Genomic DNA, 18,548 nt, shown 5'->3' with positions numbered 1-18,548 from the left:
TGGCAAATCATTGAGTCGGTCTCCTCTAGCCATCATTTTCCTCTCGATTTCCATGGACTTGATTAAAATACCTATTATTACTGTTAACAATTTTGGAAAAGAGTTTACGTAGGTGTTAATGTGTTATGTTGAGTCCGATTGGGTCTGTAATTAATTTGGGGCTGATTTCCCTTGACCAAATATCCCTTTATCAACACACTTTTCCTTCCTATTTTAAAACTGGAAATTGCGTCATTTAAGCCTTCTAATTGTTTTTTTAATAATATTTTTAAACTAATATTTAATAATAGATTAACAAAAATATAGCAATTTCTTGATTTTAGATTTTAAAAATAAAATAATCATTTAATATGATTATTCTAAAAAGGGATAACATACGAGAATTTCATAGTAATTTATTCTAGGCTCAATATTTTTGAATCTTTTTACACAGTATGTTAAGTTTAAAAAGTTATTATTATAAATAACATAACTTTTAAAATCTTCCAAACTAACAATTAAAATAACATCTGTAGCAAATTAATTTAGCAATTAAAATTTTAATAATTTACGAATTGGGCCTCTTGCTTATCCCTAATTCACGTGCGGTCTTATGTGTGTTGCTTAAATATGATACTAATACTTTACCACTTTCCAACAATCATCTTATGATTGAAGTAATGAAATATACTTTTTTTTAACATGTTGTATCTTTACCTACGTTTTTTTTTTTTTGCATTAATTGACATTTTAAGTTGCTTAATAGCCTGTTTGGCCAAGCTTATAAAAATAACTTATTTTAAAAAGTTTTTTTTTTCAAAAATACTTTTCAAAAAAGTTTTTTGGCTAAAAACAGTTTGTGTTTGACCAATTAATTTAAAAAGTACTTTTGAACAACAATTAGTATTTGGTCAAGCTTTTAAAAAGTGCTTCTAAGTGTATTTTTCTCAAAATTACTTTTCAAAAAAGTGCTTTTGGGATAAAAAGGTATTTTTTTAATTAAAAGCTACTGCCCTAAAAATACGTGCTTTACTCCCCAAAAGCACTTATTTTCTCCCAAAAGCTTGGCCAAACACCTCACTTTTTTTTAAAATAAGTACTTTTGAGGGAAAAATAAGCTTGGCCAAACAGGCTATAAGTATGATATAAAATGTGCTTCATGTGATGCCTTAAATTGGTGGAGAATGTTAATTACAATTTTACCAAATTATTGATTAATTGCATTTAGAAACTAAATTGGATCAAATATGCCCTTAATATATGTGTGTAGGTCGTAATTGCTCTCCAGTTAGTCTTCTAATTATGCTCCATTAGGTTCCGTGTGAAATAAAGACATATTTGATCCAACTAAGTAACAATAAGGACATGGCTAGACTAAACTATTAACGGATCACAAATATTAAAAAATTTGCGCAATTAAAGAGCATCTTTTACTCTTTTCCTTATACAATATTAATTAGGTGTTTTTTTAAAATGCTTATTTTCGAAATTTTAAATGTTTGACCAGGCTTTTCTTAAAAATAAGTACTTCTGAATGGTTGCAGAATTTGTTTTTCCAAAGCTAAAAAAAAAAACAACTTTACTTGTAAGCATATTCAGAACCTTTGCCAAGCGTAAATTGCTAATTTAATAATGACAATTTTTTTTTGTATTTGATTAACTGTACACAAATTGTCATTCCAAAAGTACTCTAAAAAATACATATGACAAACCGCATATTTCAGAATAAGTAAATTTTGGAAGTTTGGTCAAATATTTCATGAATCCATGGGTTAAAATGATTAGGGTCATTTAGGCTAAACAATAGGTCCCACCCTTATTCACCCAACTTTATTTTTATTTTTTACCGATGTTCGATATCGGTATTGGAGTCCGACTATATTCGAGTGCGCATTGTAGGGCTCATTTTGGAGAGTCCGGAACCTAAATGACCCAATAAAAATCCAATTGAACCAAAATACCCCAAGAAAAAAAAAAAGATACCAAAGTACCTTTAACGCACTTTTTTCCTGCGTTATATAAAAGTGAGTTAACGTCTCACGTTAAAATTCGTTAACGGTTTTTCTTTAAAAAAAAAAAAAAAACTAAATTGCATAACGCATAATTTAGTGCGTTATGCAACCAGGCACAATTTGCTTAAGTTAGGCATCCATTTCATAACTATGCAAAAGTTTCCATTTTTTAAAATATTTATAAGATTAATATATCTTCTAATACTATAAGAATCTTTTAACAATCTTTTATCAAAAATATATATTCTATTATCTTTTGATATTTATGAAAAAACATTTATTCTTATCAAAAGTATTTATTCTTTTATTTTGATATTATCTTTTAACAATTTTTTTTATCCTTTTGTTCATAGACTTGTTGCTACCTTTTCTTAATTAATGTTTGTTTAGCTAGCTCTAAAAACAATCGAGTCTACGATTTATTTATCGCCAACAAAAGTAAATAATTTTTTATTATAATTGAGGGTTAGTTACATTAAACACTCATATAATAAGAATTAATTCGAGATACACCCCTTGTATTTTAAAACCAAACATTTACACCACTTATATTATGAGAATCATGCACTTAAGCTCTCTATATATGGGGTATAGTCGTACCTAAATATATTAAATATAATAATTAAAAAATAAATTAAAATTATAAATAACACAAATTACTTAATAAAATATGCCACCTATTATTATTGGCTTTCTCACACATTAAGCAAGCAAATTATTTTAGTTTTATTTAAATAATATCTTATTATATAAGAACTCCTCATCTTTAGTTTCTTTATTTATTCTTCGCTTTAAAATTATTTTTAATTTACTTATTCCGATAAAGTTTCATTAGCGTAGGATTTCTTAAGAAGTTAATTTTTATTTTATTTTTTGAAAAATTGGGATTACATCACTATAATTTAGATTTTTTTTTTTTTTTTGCCAAATTGTTAAAATTCTAGTTATCTTTTCATTAAATACTCATGTAATAAGAATTAATTCGAGATACACACCATGTATTTTAAAATTGAAGATAGGATTTTCATAATATAATGGTGTAAATGTTCGATTTTAAAATACAAGGTGTGTATCTCAAATTAATTCTTATCACATTAATATTTAACGTAATTAACCGTCAATTATAATAAAAATTATTTACTTTTATCGGTAAATAGATCTTAGACTCGATTGTTTTGGGAATTAGCTAAATAAACATTAATTAAGAAAAAAGAGCAACAAGTCAATGAACAAGACAGTAAAATTTTTGTTAAAAGATATTTATTCAAAAAGTAAGAAAATAAATACTCTTTATAATAATAAATGTTTTTCATAAGTATCAAAAGATAAGATAATACATACTTCGGTAAAAAAAAAACTTGTCAAAAGATTCTTTTAGTATCACAAGATAAATTAATATTCCTCCGTTCACTTTTACTTGTCCACAACTTTGCACATCCCTTAAGAAATAATAAATGAAGTGCATAATTTACCACGATATTCATATTAATTGATGCATATTTTTAATGGACTTGAAAATGATTTGAAATGAGCAATTAATATTATGGGTAAAACAGGAAAAAATTGTCTTCTCTTAATATGTTAAAAGTGAAAATATATTTTTAGAATAATGGATAAGTAAAAAAGTGAACGGAGAAGCATTATAAAATGAAAGTTTTTGCATAATTTTGATTTGAAATGAATATGGTTGGATTAGCAAGTATATTGACACGGCCTAACTCAGGAAATTGACCATGGTTGCATAGCACAGTAAAATTATGCGTTATGCAATTTTTTTATATATTTTTTTTAAGAAAAATCAGTAACGGATTTTAACGTGAGACGTTAACTCACTTTTATATAACACAGAAAAAAGATGCATTAAAAGTACTTTGTTATCTCTATTTTTTCTTGAGATATTTTGGTTCAATTGAGTTTTTATTGGGTCATTTAGGTTCCGAACTCCATTTTGGAGACAACACTCCCAACAAGATTTTTCCGTTCTTCATGTATTTATTTAAGGGCAAGGGATCCAACTATGCCACCCCAATCCATGTGGGTCTTATTTCCTCAACTTAAAATCATTCTTCATGTATTTATTTATTCTTTTTTAAATACCAAATCAAAATAACAAAATACTTTTCTTTTTATTTATCTTTAGCTCATCAATAATATAATTTTATTTTTATAAAGAAGTAGTCCTATTTTATGTTTTGCTAAATTTTAGCGGGGCACATTTTGGCTGCATAAGCTGCCTCAATTTGGAGCTATCGCCATTGACGAAGCATCATCAGGTAAACTTTTCCCTCAAAATTATACAAAAGCTACAATATTTAAAATTACAATCTGGTGTGTGTGTTGGTTTTCCTTTTGTGTGTGTGTGTGTGTGTGTGTGTGTTGGTTTTCCTTGTAAGCTTTTGCTTGTCTTATTGGCATTAATTGATGCTATGCTACTGGAAAATATCACTTTCTAAGGGTGGGAGGTAGGCAGGGGGTAGGTGGGTTGAGGGTGGTGGGGGCTGTGGGGTTGGTGGTGGGATGGGGGTGAGGTGGAAGTAGGGGTTATGGAGGGGGTGTGGTAGGTGTGTGGGGGGTGGAGTGGGGTGGGGTGGGAGGTGGGTAGGGTGTGGATGGATAGTGCGGGGGTTGGTTGGGGTTGGGCGTGGGAGTGGGGGTAGGTACATAGCTCTTATTTTAATGCAATCCTGCTTCGATTTCTTCTTTTCTTTTGAGCCGAGGGTCTATCAGAAACAACCTCTCTACTCCCACAAAGGTAGGTGTAAGGTTTATGTAAATCCTAGCCTCCCCAGGCCCCACCTTATGGAATTACTCTGGGTATGTTGTTGTTGTTTGAAAAACGATTGAGATAGGGTAAATTCATGTATCAGATTTAAGGTGTTTGTGTTAATGTTTCTAAGCGCTACCTTTTGAGTTCAGACTACACCGGAGCTCCATCAACTTTTACCCAATTGCAACTGAAGGTTGTATTCCAGGAAAATCATGGTGGGAGTAGACCGACTCAGCGATTTGCCCGAGCCAATTCTAATTCACATCCTCTCTATGTTGCGGGAAGGAAAAGAAGTTGTGAGAAGCAGCGTATTGTCTACGCGATGGAGGTTTCTTTGGATGTCCGTTCCGGTATCACTCTACTACCATCTCCCCGTTGACCAAGGCGAAAATGAAGTTCATGATTTCGTGACTTCCATCAACAGGGAGCTTCATTATTGGAGGTCTTGCCAGAAAATCCGAAGATTCACCGTCTATTTCGATATTCGCGAGGAGAAATTTGTTAGAGATGTCGATTTATGGGTATATTTTGCAACTAAACTTGCTAATGTTGAAGATTTTACACTTGGACTTTTCTTTATGAATGACCAAATATATGAGTTTCCTCAGTTTGCATATAAGAATACGTCCTTGAGAAATTTGCTTTTATGGTTCTGCCAACTGAATCCTTCCGGTAGTGTGAACTGGAGTAGTCTCGTTTCCCTTTCAATTATGTATCTGAAGAATACAACGGAGGGTGTCATGGAAAAGGTATTAGCTGGTTGTCCTAACTTGGAGTGCTTGAGATTGCACTATTTATGGGGAATTCATCATCTGGAAATCAGCAATGTGAAGTTGACAGAATTGATAATAATGGACTATAAAACTGATGAAAGTGACATTTGGCTTGAAATAGTAGCCCCATATATTCAGAATTTGCAACTTATGGGGTCGTGTAGTGAGATACGCTTGAGAAATGTGGCTTCACTTGTCTCTGCAGTGCTTAGCTTAGATTTTGATTTTGGAGATGGGGACGAATGGCAGAAGGAGTCTAGCTGTTTGAAGCAACTTCTTCACAGCGTTGCCCGTGTCGAGAATCTAAAATTAGGTCCCTGGTGCATCGAGGTTTATTCATACTCTTCACTATCCTAAATTCAGTATTTTGTTTTCAATTTGGGTCTTATTATTTGCTTTTAAATTCATTAGTTTTGTAACATCAACAATGCCAGGATTTAGGATAATCTGATGATAACCAAGTTGGTAAGTATTAAATAGTTACGTTCTTATGACCAATCTAGTTAGACAGTGGCAAGGGATTGAAACAAGACCTTTTGGATAAAATTTTGGATGAACACTGAAAATAAATAGTTTGCAATGAACATAACAACATGTAAAATTTGGATTGATTTGCACTGATCATAATCTTTAGGTCATGTGAATGAGTTTTTCAAAGTGTTTAAAAGTTCATCTTTGGAAACAAGCCAACCCTGAACGCTGTTTAACAATTTGCATGTCATTTATTAAATATGTAGCATTTCCTTGTTTTGACATATTCTGGTTTATCAATTTGGTTTATAAGTGCCTGTCCATACTGGAACTGAAAGGATGGCAGCTTCCACCATCAAGCAGGAAATCCTTACAACTTAACAGAAACTTCGAACAATTGGACTTGCCTGGAATTTGCAGATTTCTACAGAGTTCATCAAATATTGAGACATTGGTCATTGATGGGTTCAATCAAGACACAAGAGTGAGTTGTTTTTACACCTATATTTCTTTTACAATACTATGGTATCCCCAAAATTTGTATAAGGACTCTTTACTTTGTTTGTTGGATCTCTAGGAATTCCTTTCGACCCTTAGTTAATAGTATTGGAGTTTTCGCCCCTTGCTTCCGGCTTTGATGAAGGTAAATAGTTAAAAATGTTCGCGTAGAACGCGAGTCATGTTCAAGAAACCATTTAAGCCCATAGGAAAAGTGCAAATGCTTCGGCCATATTATTTGTTCCTTACTGGTCCACATTGTCCTTGTCTGGAACTGCTATCTGCGTCTAGTTTTACCCATCCTAGATTAGTTTGCACCATTTTACAATAGTGCTTGTCCATCGATGTGAGAATTTCTCAATATGTTCACAGCAATTTCCTCAAGGAATACGTAGTTCAAATTCTAGCATTTGAATGCTATTTTGCAAGGATTTAACGATCTAAATCTGCAGCAGCTTGTGCTTATTATTCTGTTTTATGTAAGACGTTTAGTGGAACTTGAGTTGCTTTGACAGAAGTTTCATGTTGTCACTATGGAAATTGATTCTATGAGTAAAGTCATTTCTACAATTAACTTTTTTACAATTGTAGGAAAAAGATATTTAAAAAGTCGATAGTGCTCAAATTCGTGCCAGGAGACAAAGGATCAACTTCAATCAATCTTTGAAACATTTTTTTGTTGTTGTTTGTATGTACCACTTTGTAACATTTGCTAAGCATTTGATATGTTCCTTGAATCTTAAAGTTCATTTTATCCACAATCAGCTTGGCTTTCTACTTTCATCTAAGGAGAATAACTGGTTGATATAGCACATTCTTCTCTGCAGGACCTGCTATCAAAGTACACAAATGAGGATGAACAAAGAAGGAGGTTTGAGACACATAATTATAACTGCTCATTGCTACATTTGAAGACCATCAAGTTCATTAACTTTTTGGGACCACTAAGGAAAAATAAGGCAGTACTGTCATCAGTAAAATATTTGCTCAAGCATGCAACCATACTAGAAAAGTTCGTCATTGCTGGCAGATACAGAGGGGCTGTTGCGTCTCAGGATTTTGTTAAAATGGAACTGGAGTTCCCAAGATTTCCGAGATCCTCCCCACACGCTTCATTTATCTTTTCTTATTGCTAATCTTTGGCCCCTAACGTTTGTATTGCTTGCAACATACTTAACATCTGTTACTTTATGTTTGAAACTTGTTATTAGCTTATATATAAGGTTAGGATTGTACTTGCTAGTATCCAAGGGGTTGTTAGTAGTTCTTCATTTCTAAGTTACAATGTATTTCTCTGATCATCATCAAGGAGTATTGCTCTATATGTTCTGTGATTTATATTCATATTGCTGGATCCTGATCATGTTTAATTACTATCAAAGTTTAAGTTTTAATATCATTTCTTGAAATAGTATTTCAAGAATCATTAAATTTCCAAGGGCTTGTTTCCGTCGTCCTATGTCATTAACGCAAACAAAAGAAAGGGAAGAATTTTGGAATTGTTTTGTTGAACATGAACTTACTGCAAGCCTATGATACATTCCTTTCTGTGACTATCCTCTAGAGACAAAAACTAATTTTATTGCGGATACAGAAAAAGACAAGATCAAGGCACACCCTATTAAGCTTAAGTGTTTTTCAGGAAGTCAGGAGCACTCAAACATGATGGATGTCTTTTTTAGATTTTCTGTCAGCATAACTGGACATTGTGGACTCAAAGTGCGCTTGTAAGCTTCTCTCTCTTTCGCTTCGTCTATCTTTCTTTTAAATTAGTCTTTGGTAAATTTGTTAGCTTTCTGTTAATTCACTTGTCTATATATACAAGATGTTAATTCAAGAACATCTTTATCTCATTTCTGCACGTCAATTTGATTATAGAATGGGTTGTTTGCTTCTTTTCTTATGGAAAATAATTGACTGAATTAACATCTTTATTTTATTTCTGCACGTTAATTTGATTATGCAGTGAGTCGTTTGCTTCTGCTCTAATTCAAAATAATTGACTTCTAGATTTTTCCCGGTTTACTTGACTAGTCTTCTTTTCTTCTGCAATCATTTTCTTTTGGGGCTGTTGGGCTCTTTCATAATTTGCTCTGCATTTTTTGAGATATTTGACTTTTCGGGTTGATTATTCTTGGCATGTTGTCTCTAAATTTAATTTGATATAGTCAGAAACTGTGATAATTTTATGTTCTAGGATTTTTAACTTAGTTTCAATATCAGTAAAATATGCTCCCTCCATTTCATTTTATATGGCACTCTTTTCGTTTTGGTCGATTAGAAAAAATCTGCACCTTTTTTTTTTTTTTTTTTGGAAACTATTTAATTATTTCTTCTTTATTGTCCATATGAGGTCAAATACTATAGCTAGAGCTACCTCTTGTAGTTGGGAAAAAAATGGGATAACAGTGATTTAACAAAGAAGGAAAGTAAGGCTCTGATGGACTGCTTTATTGTTTCTAAACAGTATATATTAAAAACCAACATAGAGTGCCTTTATATAGGCTTACATCAAACAGAAAAAGCTGCTAAATCTTAACAGTATATATTAAAAACCAACATAGAGTGGCTTTATATAGGCTTACATCAAACAGAAAAAGCTGCTAAACTGGCTTACTCCACTACTGGCTATCTATTAGTAGCTACTTTTAACTAGCTCTCATTTATCCACTACTAGCTTAAATGAAGGAACAATCTCTAACAAAGCATAATAGTCAGTCAAAATTTGAATCAGTCCACAACAGCCCCCTTCAAAGTCAGAGACACCAAGCAATCCTCTAAAATAACAGAACTTCTCTTTTCATAAACACTTCATCAGTACATCAGCTAGCTGGTCGTGGGTGCTGCAATATTCCAGAACACTCTCCTCTTTCGCTACCAAATATGCCTTATGTTTTGTATCTGTTATCGACTTCTAAATAAAACTAGTTGAACTATCATGTGGTTCCCCATTCTTATCTTTTTTTAATACTCTACTTTGAGACTGCTGGCTGCATTTTGAGTCGGGAATCTGGAAAGAAGTTATTGAATTCCTCCTAGGGTCAAATGCTTTGTTGATACCGCCACAAAAGTTGGAAGAAATGCACACTATTGTTTTTTTGAGAATGCGATCTATTTAATGCATGTATTTCATGGCGAAGTTACTTCCATAGCTCTTTGGATGACATTGATATAGCCTCCTGCTCTTTCGCTAAAAGCCTAATAGTAAGTTTGGATTTGGATTTGGATTTGCTCAAAGAGATCTTTTTTACATCAAAAGTTTAAATTCTAACATGAATTTGCTCCCCATTCCCTACTCGGATTCTTGTATTATTACTGAATTCCTGCTACATCATGCAAATATGTTTCCAAATAGGTACTGTGAAGAACATGACAACTTGTGTTCCAGCACATTGTCATTGGTCTTATATGCCCACTTTGTAGCTTCTATCTCAATATGACAGTTTTCAGAAAACCTATCTTTGAGTGCTTGAAAGAAGTGCTTCCACAGGCAACCCAAAATGAATTGAAATCCAGGAATCTGATTGGTATATTACTTATTAGAACCCAACAGTTTTTAAACGTATGTGGACATTCTATTGGATGGGACAAGGAAAAAAAGCTGAAGATCCAAAGTTTGAGACGAAATGAGTTCTTTGTTGCATGGCAATGTATCTAGGTTAATGATTGGCTATGTACTTGTTTGTATGATTTCACTTCCTCTTCTCATATTGAATTTTTCTGGTGACTTGCAATGCATTGGTTAACATTGACTTCCATAGTCATTTAAGTGCTTGAGTGAACTTCCTTGCTTTCTATTATTTTGCTTCTATCCACAACCATGTTGAGCAGGCGAAATTTTTGTACGGGTCTAATTTACTACTGAAGAAGTTCAAAATATCAAGCTGATGATTCAAAGCAACATGTACAAGTATCTGAGCATTCTTCTTGATGGAAGGGAGCGCTTTGAGGAAGAGGCTGTGTTAAAAAATAAAGGCTGAAGGTCATTTCAAATAAATGTCTAAACTAGTGATAAAAGGGCTCTGTTAATTTTAAAAAAAGTACTTGCCGTAGTTGGTAGCGTAGTGGTCATACCATTGGAGCTTGGAGCTCTGGCCAAATATAGAACATAGATCCTTTATTGAGAAATGCTATAACGTGCGAATAAAAAATACATTTTACTTTGTTTTCGTGATTACACCTGCTAATGAACAGATTTTCAATTTGGCTAATGCTAACCACTTTGGAAAATAGACAGTGGATACTGAATTGGCTTTTTTCCCAGCTTTATAGGCTGTTGAGTTATCAAGCAATGTGTATGAACATTCAGAGCAAGATATACTGTAGGAGTTACCCAAAGGAATGGTTTGGCTTTTATGGTGTTCTTGGATTATCGTAGTCCAATGTCTGAAACCTTTGGAGACAATTATATTTCTTGGTGATAAGTGGTATTAAAGTATCTTATTAGTTTTAAGATGTTGAGAATTCTCCGAGGTACTCTAGTTTGACACGTAATTCTGATGGGCAGCTTAAATTTTTCATTTTGCATGCATGTCACCTCATGATGATTAAAATATATCTGCAAAATCTTGTGAAGTCATTAACTTACACTGTTACAGTATTTCACTGGTGTGGTTAGCCTAGATCAGTGTTATTAAAAGCGAAAAGCGCAAAAAAGCTCTAAGGTCAGCTGGGTCTTTAAGCGCAAAGCGGAAATAAAGCGTGGGCTTTAATGAAAAAAGGCACAATGGTGAAAAAACACAAATATATATATGTTTAGTCCAAGACTAATAATAATAAGCATGAACAACAAATATATGGACAAAGAAATTGTAAAAACATTGCGATAAAGTGAAATATCAATTATCTAGGGTCACCTCTTCAAGAGAGGTTCATTGTCAAGGAAAACTATGTCTTAGAGCCTTGTTGATGACACTGAAGCGCAAATAAAGCGAGGCGAAGCGATCAACATGTTTTGAGTCTTGCTTCAGGGCTTAAGCGCGCCTTTGACAACACTGGCCTAGATGCCACAGTTAACATTTCATAGGCATACGTTGGAGGGTCTGTGAGATGGCCTGTGATATAGATCCAGAAGATGAGGTGTGCCTTTTTGTTTCATTAGGTAATTGTGCCTAACTGGTGCTAGTTATAAAGTGCTATTAATTTTCTTTTTTTCGGAGCAATTTGGGCTGTCTGCTTTTGTGAAAAATATTTCTGGACTTGGACCGTGAAAGTCCTCAGGAAGGAAGTGGAACAGAGTCCTAACATGTGCGCTGTGGGTATTACAGAAGCAAAAAAAACAGAAGGTGTTTGAAAGAAAAGCAGAAGCAACTCGTGACTGAATAATAAGTGTTTGAATTTACTTGTTTTTTGGGTAAACTGAAAGATGATAATGAAGCTATTGCTGATATGGACTTTACCTTCAGGAGTATCCTGAGTTGTTATATATAGTTTTTGTGCTCACCAGTCACCAGCAGTCTTTTTTACTTGTCGAAAAGAAGAAAACATTACGCTAGTTAGTACTTAAGCGGTCCAGAAAGGGAAATCCAGGGAAGAGGTCCTTCCCTAGTCCAGCCCTGTAAAGAAATATGATACAAGAATGATTACGGGTGGGAAAGCTTCTGGAGTTATGCTTTTATAACAATTCATGTAAAATTCACTTGAAAGATTTCTGTATTTCTACACTTTTCAATTTGCCTTGACATTCCGATGTCTCATATATTAGGGAGACATGAGCAGTTTGTATGGATTGTTCAAACATGCTGAAAAACTAGCTAGAAAATTGAGCCTTTGTTACCTGTATGCTCATCAGAATAATCTACTAGTCAAGGTGACATAGATAATCAAATTTTGATTGGTACCGATAATTGTAACTACATTGATGGTTCTTGAAATCATATGTGCTATATATGACTTATCGTTTCTTCATGTGCCATCACTTTAGCTACATGCTTTTATGTCCTTCTTGACAGGTACCAACTGATCAGAGTTAATGCTGACGGAATCAATGAAGGATGCAAGTCGGTGGAGATGGTTGAAGATGTTTGCGCTGTAGTATTTTTTGTAGTCCTGAGTGAGTATATTATCAGATGTGGCTTGTTCCAGAGGACAGCGGTAGTGGTACATATCGATGAACTCTCTGAAACGATGGTCAGACATCCCTGTTTCAAAGGAAGCCCCCATTTTTTTTTTCTGAACAAAGTAAAGTATGATTTGTTTGAGGAGAAGGTCGCTTCTTGTATCAATTAAACTCTTGCGAGTGGTTCAGCGATTTCAATCCGGTGTGGACTCACCATCATAACCAGTCGCTAGCAAACCATTAAAAGTTAAGAGTGGCTATATATGGAAGTTGATTCCTATCATCCTTTTGTATGATACGTCTCTCGTAAATGTACTCTCAAGATGAGCTTGCATATCAAAAAAGGATGTAAAGCATTAGCCAACTTGAAAGTGAGGGAACTCAAAAATTCAACTCAATTATCCATTGTGACAACAACAATTGACCAATGATTTTATGAGATACACTCCGAGAAAACATGTATGCATAACCTACAAAATCAAGAGCCCTATAGTGTATATAATTCTATAATTTAAGAGTTTGTGATTACCTACAAGGATTTAAACGTATATCTTCTTAATTTAGGTGACTTGGCACACCCTAAAGAAACTTATTTATCTTTTTATTTTTCCCTTTTTCCTTTATAGTTCAGCTTACATACTGAAAAATTAACTTACTAATGCATTGAGCCTTTCTATTTAGCTATCTTAGTGGTTTGGTGTTGAAAAAAAAAATGACATAATTGGTTTGGTTTGGCATTACTATTGAGATGATATTATAGAGACAAATTAGAAAGTCGGATTTGAATAAAGAATAAACGAATTCAAATAAAGTCCATCAGATTTCTAGGAATGAACAAATTTATAATTTCCTTTCATTTTGTTATTGATGTTGTTATTGTTTGTCTTAATATTTTTTTACATTTTCTTTATCTAATTAAGTTTTAAATTTTTATTATCTTTGTTGAGAAAATCATAATTTTGGTTATTTTCTTAACACCTAATTAAAGTTGTATCTTACTAGGACTAAAAAAAGAAGTAAAAGTATATATGTTTTGCACACTATTAGGAAAAAAAACTAAGATCGTGAAACATATATATACGTTACATATTTTTTTAATAACCGCCATGATTGATTTGGTTTGGTGTTTAAAAAATACGAACCAACTTGGTCCATGTACACCCCTAATTATGACTGCATTACTATTGAGATATAGAGACAAATTAGAAAGTCGGATTTGAATAAAGAAACGAATTTGAATCCATCAGATTCTGGTAACAAATTTATAATTTCCTTTCATTTTGTTATTGATGTTGTTATTGTTTGTCTTTTACTTCCTCTTTAAGTTTTAAATAAGGAGAAAATCATAAGGTCTAACTCTAATTAAAGAGGGAAAAAAAAGAAGTTAAATACTTACACACTAAGATCAGGTATATATATGCGTACATATTTTTTTAATATCAGTGTGGAAAGACCTTGATTAATTTTACGAGATATTATTCCTTCCGTCCCATAAGGCTTTATAATCTATGGGAAAGACTAAAACTATTATTCCTTGATCCCCTTTTATATGAAGATGTTTGGTTTGTCACGAAGTTTAAGAAACAAAGAAAGACTTTTGAAAGTTGTGATCTAAAACAATCCATAGAAATTTGTTGGCTAGTAAAAAACCAAATTTAAAGTTGAATTTTTTACTAAATATCGAAATGTGTCATTTTTTTGTGACATATTAAAAAGAAAGAGTGTCCTATAAATTGGGATAGATGGTGGAGTATGTTATGATTAATTAGGATTAAGAAAATTTAATTTTTAAAAAAAGTACTTTATTTTTATTTCTTACGTTTTGTTAAATTTTCATAGGGTCACTTTGGCTACATAAGCCAAGTTGGTCCAACCCTTTACCCTCTGTTTGGATGGTTGTTTCCCGTGGTTCATTAATGTACAATATGGTATGGTACAGTATGGTGTTGTATTGTATTGTACTGTATTAATAAACACAACGTTTGGATAGACCGTATATTTGTTGTGGTTTAATAACATTTGTATTGTTTGATTTGATTGTATAGTACATCGTATAATAACTTGTAAGTTTACTAAAATACCCTTAACTTTTAATTAGAAATTAGTTTATATATATTAATAAAACTCGCGAAGAATAAAATAGAACTTTAAAAATAAGATAAGGAAAGCGAGTGAATACGAGGTAATGGAAAGCAGGGTTGGTGCGGGACGAAGGGTGTTAAAAGTGCAGGGAAGGCGGGTAGTGGTCGGGGCGTGGGTCGTGCGGGGTGGCGGGCGTGATGGCAAGCGGGTCAGGAACGGTCAGAAAACGCAGGGGCAGCTGGGTAGCAGTGGAAGTGGGCGCGGGTTGGCGAGGTGGCGGCGCGGCAGTGGGCGTGGGTGGTCGGGAGGGGGCGTGGGGCGGGGTGGGTGGATGGCAGAGGGGCGGCGCGCAGTAGTGTGGGGGGCGGGGGCGAAGGGTGGGTGGGTGGGTGGTATGGGGGAAAAGAAAACGTGAATTAATTTAAAAACCACCAAACCGGGTTACAAAAATTGAGGCTTTTCATGATTATATAACCATGGGATGAACAGGTTTACAACACCATACCACATAATTTTAAGAACAATGAAAAACAAACATAATTTCATACAAAACCATACGTTAATGAACCACGGGAAACCGCCATCCAAACAGGGGGTTAAGGTTATTTTCTTTGGTTTCCCACTTAGCGCCAAAGTTCCCATATTAAGCCGACAATCCAGGGCTTGAACGAGATCACTCTACAACGACCCTCATTCTTGGTTGTGCATTTCATAACTTAAACTTTTGGAGATCTTTCAACTTTGAAGGTTATACTCAGTGATTTCCCTGACTCAATCCTACTCCACATACTCTCTAAGTTGTGGGACGGAAAACGAGTTGTGAGAACCAGCGTATGTGGTGCTCTTATATTTTGAGCAATGTGGGCTATGTCTGCTTCTGTGAAAGAATGTTTATGGACTTGGACAGTGAAAGGCCTTAGAAAGGAAGCAAAGCAGTGGAACACAGTTCTAGCACGTGAGTTGTGGATAATAATGAAAGAAAGAAGATGTGTTGAAGGAAAAGCAGAAGCTACTCTCGACTGAAAATTAAATGTTTGAATTTACTTGCTTTTTGGTGTAAACTGAAAGATGTCAATGAAGCTATTGCTGTATATAGATTTTACCTTCGACCAGTTATATTAATAAAAATATTTCTTTATTTATCAAAAAAAAAAAAAAAGAGAGATTATGCTAGTTGGTAATTATGAAGTCTAGAAAGGGACCATCAATCCGGGGAAAGAGGTCCATCCCTAGTCCCCACTGTAAAGATAAATGACAGAGTGATTGTAGGTGGAGACATTTCTGGATTTATGCTTTTATAAGTTGTAAGGGAGAAAAGTTACTCGAATGATGCCTGTGTGCCATTCCAGTGTCTCATCCTTGTAGGGAGTCATGAGCATTTTGTACGGATTGTGCAAACAGGGTAATAACTTGCTAAAAGTTGAACATATGTTACCTATGTACTCGTCTGAATAATCTACTTGAGTCTAGGTTTTCAGAAATAGCAGGTGTTTTAAGCAGAAGCAACGTGACTGAAAAAGAAGTGTTTGAATTTAGTTGCTTTTTTGTGTCAACTGAAAAGTCTATTGCTGTGGAACGAAGGAAAAGCAGAAGCAACGTGACTGAAAAAGAAGTGTTTGAATTCAGTTGCTTTTTGGTGTAAACTGAAAAGTCTATTGCTGTGAGACTTTACCTTCAGGAGAACTTTATGCTAGTTAGGTAATTAAGAGGTCCTGAAAGGGACCTTGAAGTGCGTGCTAGTCCAAATCAGGATATATAAACAAACCTAAAGAACCTCATGAGTAGAACCGCTTGTGTGGTTTTGTTCCTTTGTTGTAATCTTCCCTTTCTAAGCCTCAGAAATGCATTCTCAAGAAGAGCCTTATTAAAAAGGGAAATAAAGCATTTTGTAACTTGAAAGAGAGGGAACTCAAAAATTAACTTAATTACCCATTATGACAACAACAGATGACCAATGTTTTTATAAGATACAATCTGCACAAAAATGTATGCGTAACCTGTAAAATTAGGTGTTACATAGTATTTGCTCAAGAATGCTACCGTGCTAGAAAAATTCGTCATTGCTGCCAAATTCAGAGGGAGTGATGTGCCTCAGGATTATGTTAAAATGGCCCAGGAGTTCCAAAGCTTTCCAAGATCCTCTGCACACGCTTCAGTTGTCTTTTCTTATTTATAAGCTTTGGCCCCTATAGTTTGGATCTATTGCATACCTAACTGCTGTTACACTATGTTTAGGTAACAATGTGTTTATTTTGATTTTCATGTAAGAATGCTCGCTCTAAATGTTTTGTGATTTCTATTCATTTTGCTGAATCCTAATCATGTTCTTATATTATGAAAATTTATGGCTGAAAATCATTTTGTGAGAATAGTATTTCAAGATCCATTACGTGTCCAAGGACTTGTTTTTGTTGGCCCATGTTATTTTCAATTGGTGGAAAAAATTATTTCTGCACTTGGACAACAAATGGCCTTCGGAAGGAAGCAAAACAGTGGAACCTAGTGCCGGCAATGTATGTTGTGGGTATTATAAAGGGAAGAATAACTGGTGTTCTGAAGGAAAAGCAAGAGCTATCGTGACTGAATAGTAAGTGCTTTGGTTTAGTTGTTTTTTGGGTAAACTTAAAAGTCTAGTGCTGTTATAGACTTAACACTCAGGAGTAGCTTGAGTTGTATATAGGTTTTGTACTCACCAACATGGTTTAGGTGCAGCCAGTTATGGTCTTAAATTAAATTCTTTCTTTACTCGTCGAAAAGAATAAAACATTATACTAATCAGGCAATTTTGCATCCCTAGTCTCCATTGTAAAGACACACACACACACAAACACTTGATATTCGATGTGGCATTTATTGGAAGAAAATGATTTTACAATGATCGGAGGTGGAAAAGTTTCTGGACTTGTGCTTTTTAAAATTTATAAGGGAGAAAAGTCACTTGAATGACATATCTATCAACTCTTTGAAACAATTGTCACATATCCCTGTTTCAAAGAGACCCAAACAAGTATGATCTGTTTGAGGAGAAGATCAATCGTGTACCATTGGCTCGTGCGAGTCGTTTTAGTTCAATTCAGACAGACCACAATAACCAGTCTCTGGCAAACCATGTATATTATCATGTGACAGTGAAGTTTAAAGATCTCTCTGTGTTCTCTCACAGATGGAAAGCTATTTGTGGGGCAAGCGACCAAGTGACAGTTGATGAGACAGTCAAGTATATGGGGGAGATTGTGAAGTGGGATGAGGGAAAAGAAGAAACCTACTATGGTGGAGCAGAGGATTCATTTAACAGTACAGTGTTTTCTCTTCTCCATTTATCTGACAGGAGTAAACAGTGTAGATATATCTTGAATTGCCTCAACGTACTAATTTAATCCGACTTAGGAAAACATATATATGCATGTCTTATAGGGTTCAGTACATCGATAGACAACCTCTCTTTCTAATATTGTCCCATTTTGTAATGCAAAAGAAACACCCCACCCAAAAAAAAAAAAAAATTGTATGCAGTTCACTGGCACACAATTCATCTTTTCTGTCTCACAAGGTTGGTTCTTTTGTTGCAAATTCCTTGAAAGACTATTAATCCTAGTTCCGAAGGTTGTTAATGCAACTTGAACTCTTTCACAGGGCATGGACAATTTCTGTGAGAGTTATTTATTTCAATGGTGATTGCTCGGGGTGATTTGTAAGAATTAACTCCATAACGGCTTGGTCTTGAACATTTGGCTCTACTTAATGAAAATTAAAAAATGTCTTCCGCCTAATAAAGTCTGCTGGGCAAAACTTGTAACACCTCGTAACTTCGGACGAAGCTTGAATCATAACATGATAATATAATGGAACCAATATGAGGGTTATAGGAAGTGTTTTGAAAACCAATTAAGTCATAAGAAATGTCTTTA

The 18,548-nt window shown here is 34.1% G+C and overlaps 1 protein-coding gene across 2 annotated transcripts; it reads left to right on the top strand.

Annotated features, from left to right (window-relative positions):
- Window positions 1-4,106: 4,106 nt before the first annotated feature.
- LOC132058095 (putative F-box protein At1g49610) lies at window positions 4,107-7,824 on the top strand. Of its 2 annotated transcripts, none has more exons than XM_059450662.1 (4): window positions 4,107-4,264; window positions 4,908-5,861; window positions 6,316-6,486; window positions 7,328-7,824. In XM_059450662.1, exons 2-4 carry the CDS (start codon window positions 4,971-4,973, stop codon window positions 7,634-7,636), a joined length of 1,371 nt encoding a protein of 456 aa, XP_059306645.1. In that variant the 5' UTR covers window positions 4,107-4,264; window positions 4,908-4,970; the 3' UTR covers window positions 7,637-7,824. The 2 variants fall into 2 exon arrangements, with proteins under 2 accessions (XP_059306645.1, XP_059306651.1); XM_059450668.1 differs by having other exon boundaries at window positions 4,113-4,264; window positions 4,964-5,861.
- Window positions 7,825-18,548: the final 10,724 nt, after the last annotated feature.

Source organism: Lycium ferocissimum, chromosome 1 (assembly GCF_029784015.1).
Source record: "Lycium ferocissimum isolate CSIRO_LF1 chromosome 1, AGI_CSIRO_Lferr_CH_V1, whole genome shotgun sequence".
NCBI lineage: Eukaryota > Viridiplantae > Streptophyta > Magnoliopsida > Solanales > Solanaceae > Lycium > Lycium ferocissimum.
The sequence above is the reverse complement of the archived record's forward strand: the minus strand, read 5'-3'. Positions and strand labels throughout refer to the sequence as shown.

What these genes read in the sequence shown, in the direction of transcription:
- LOC132058095 (XM_059450662.1), top strand. Translation starts at nt 4,971, where the DNA reads ATGGTGGGAGTAGACCGACTCAGCGATTTGCCCGAGCCAATTCTAATT. An exon ending in TAGGTCCCTGGTGCATCGAG is followed by an intron (nt 5,862 to 6,315) that starts GTTTATTCATAC and finishes TTGGTTTATAAG; the next exon opens with TGCCTGTCCATACTGGAACT. An exon ending in GGTTCAATCAAGACACAAGA is followed by an intron (nt 6,487 to 7,327) that starts GTGAGTTGTTTT and finishes TCTTCTCTGCAG; the next exon opens with GACCTGCTATCAAAGTACAC.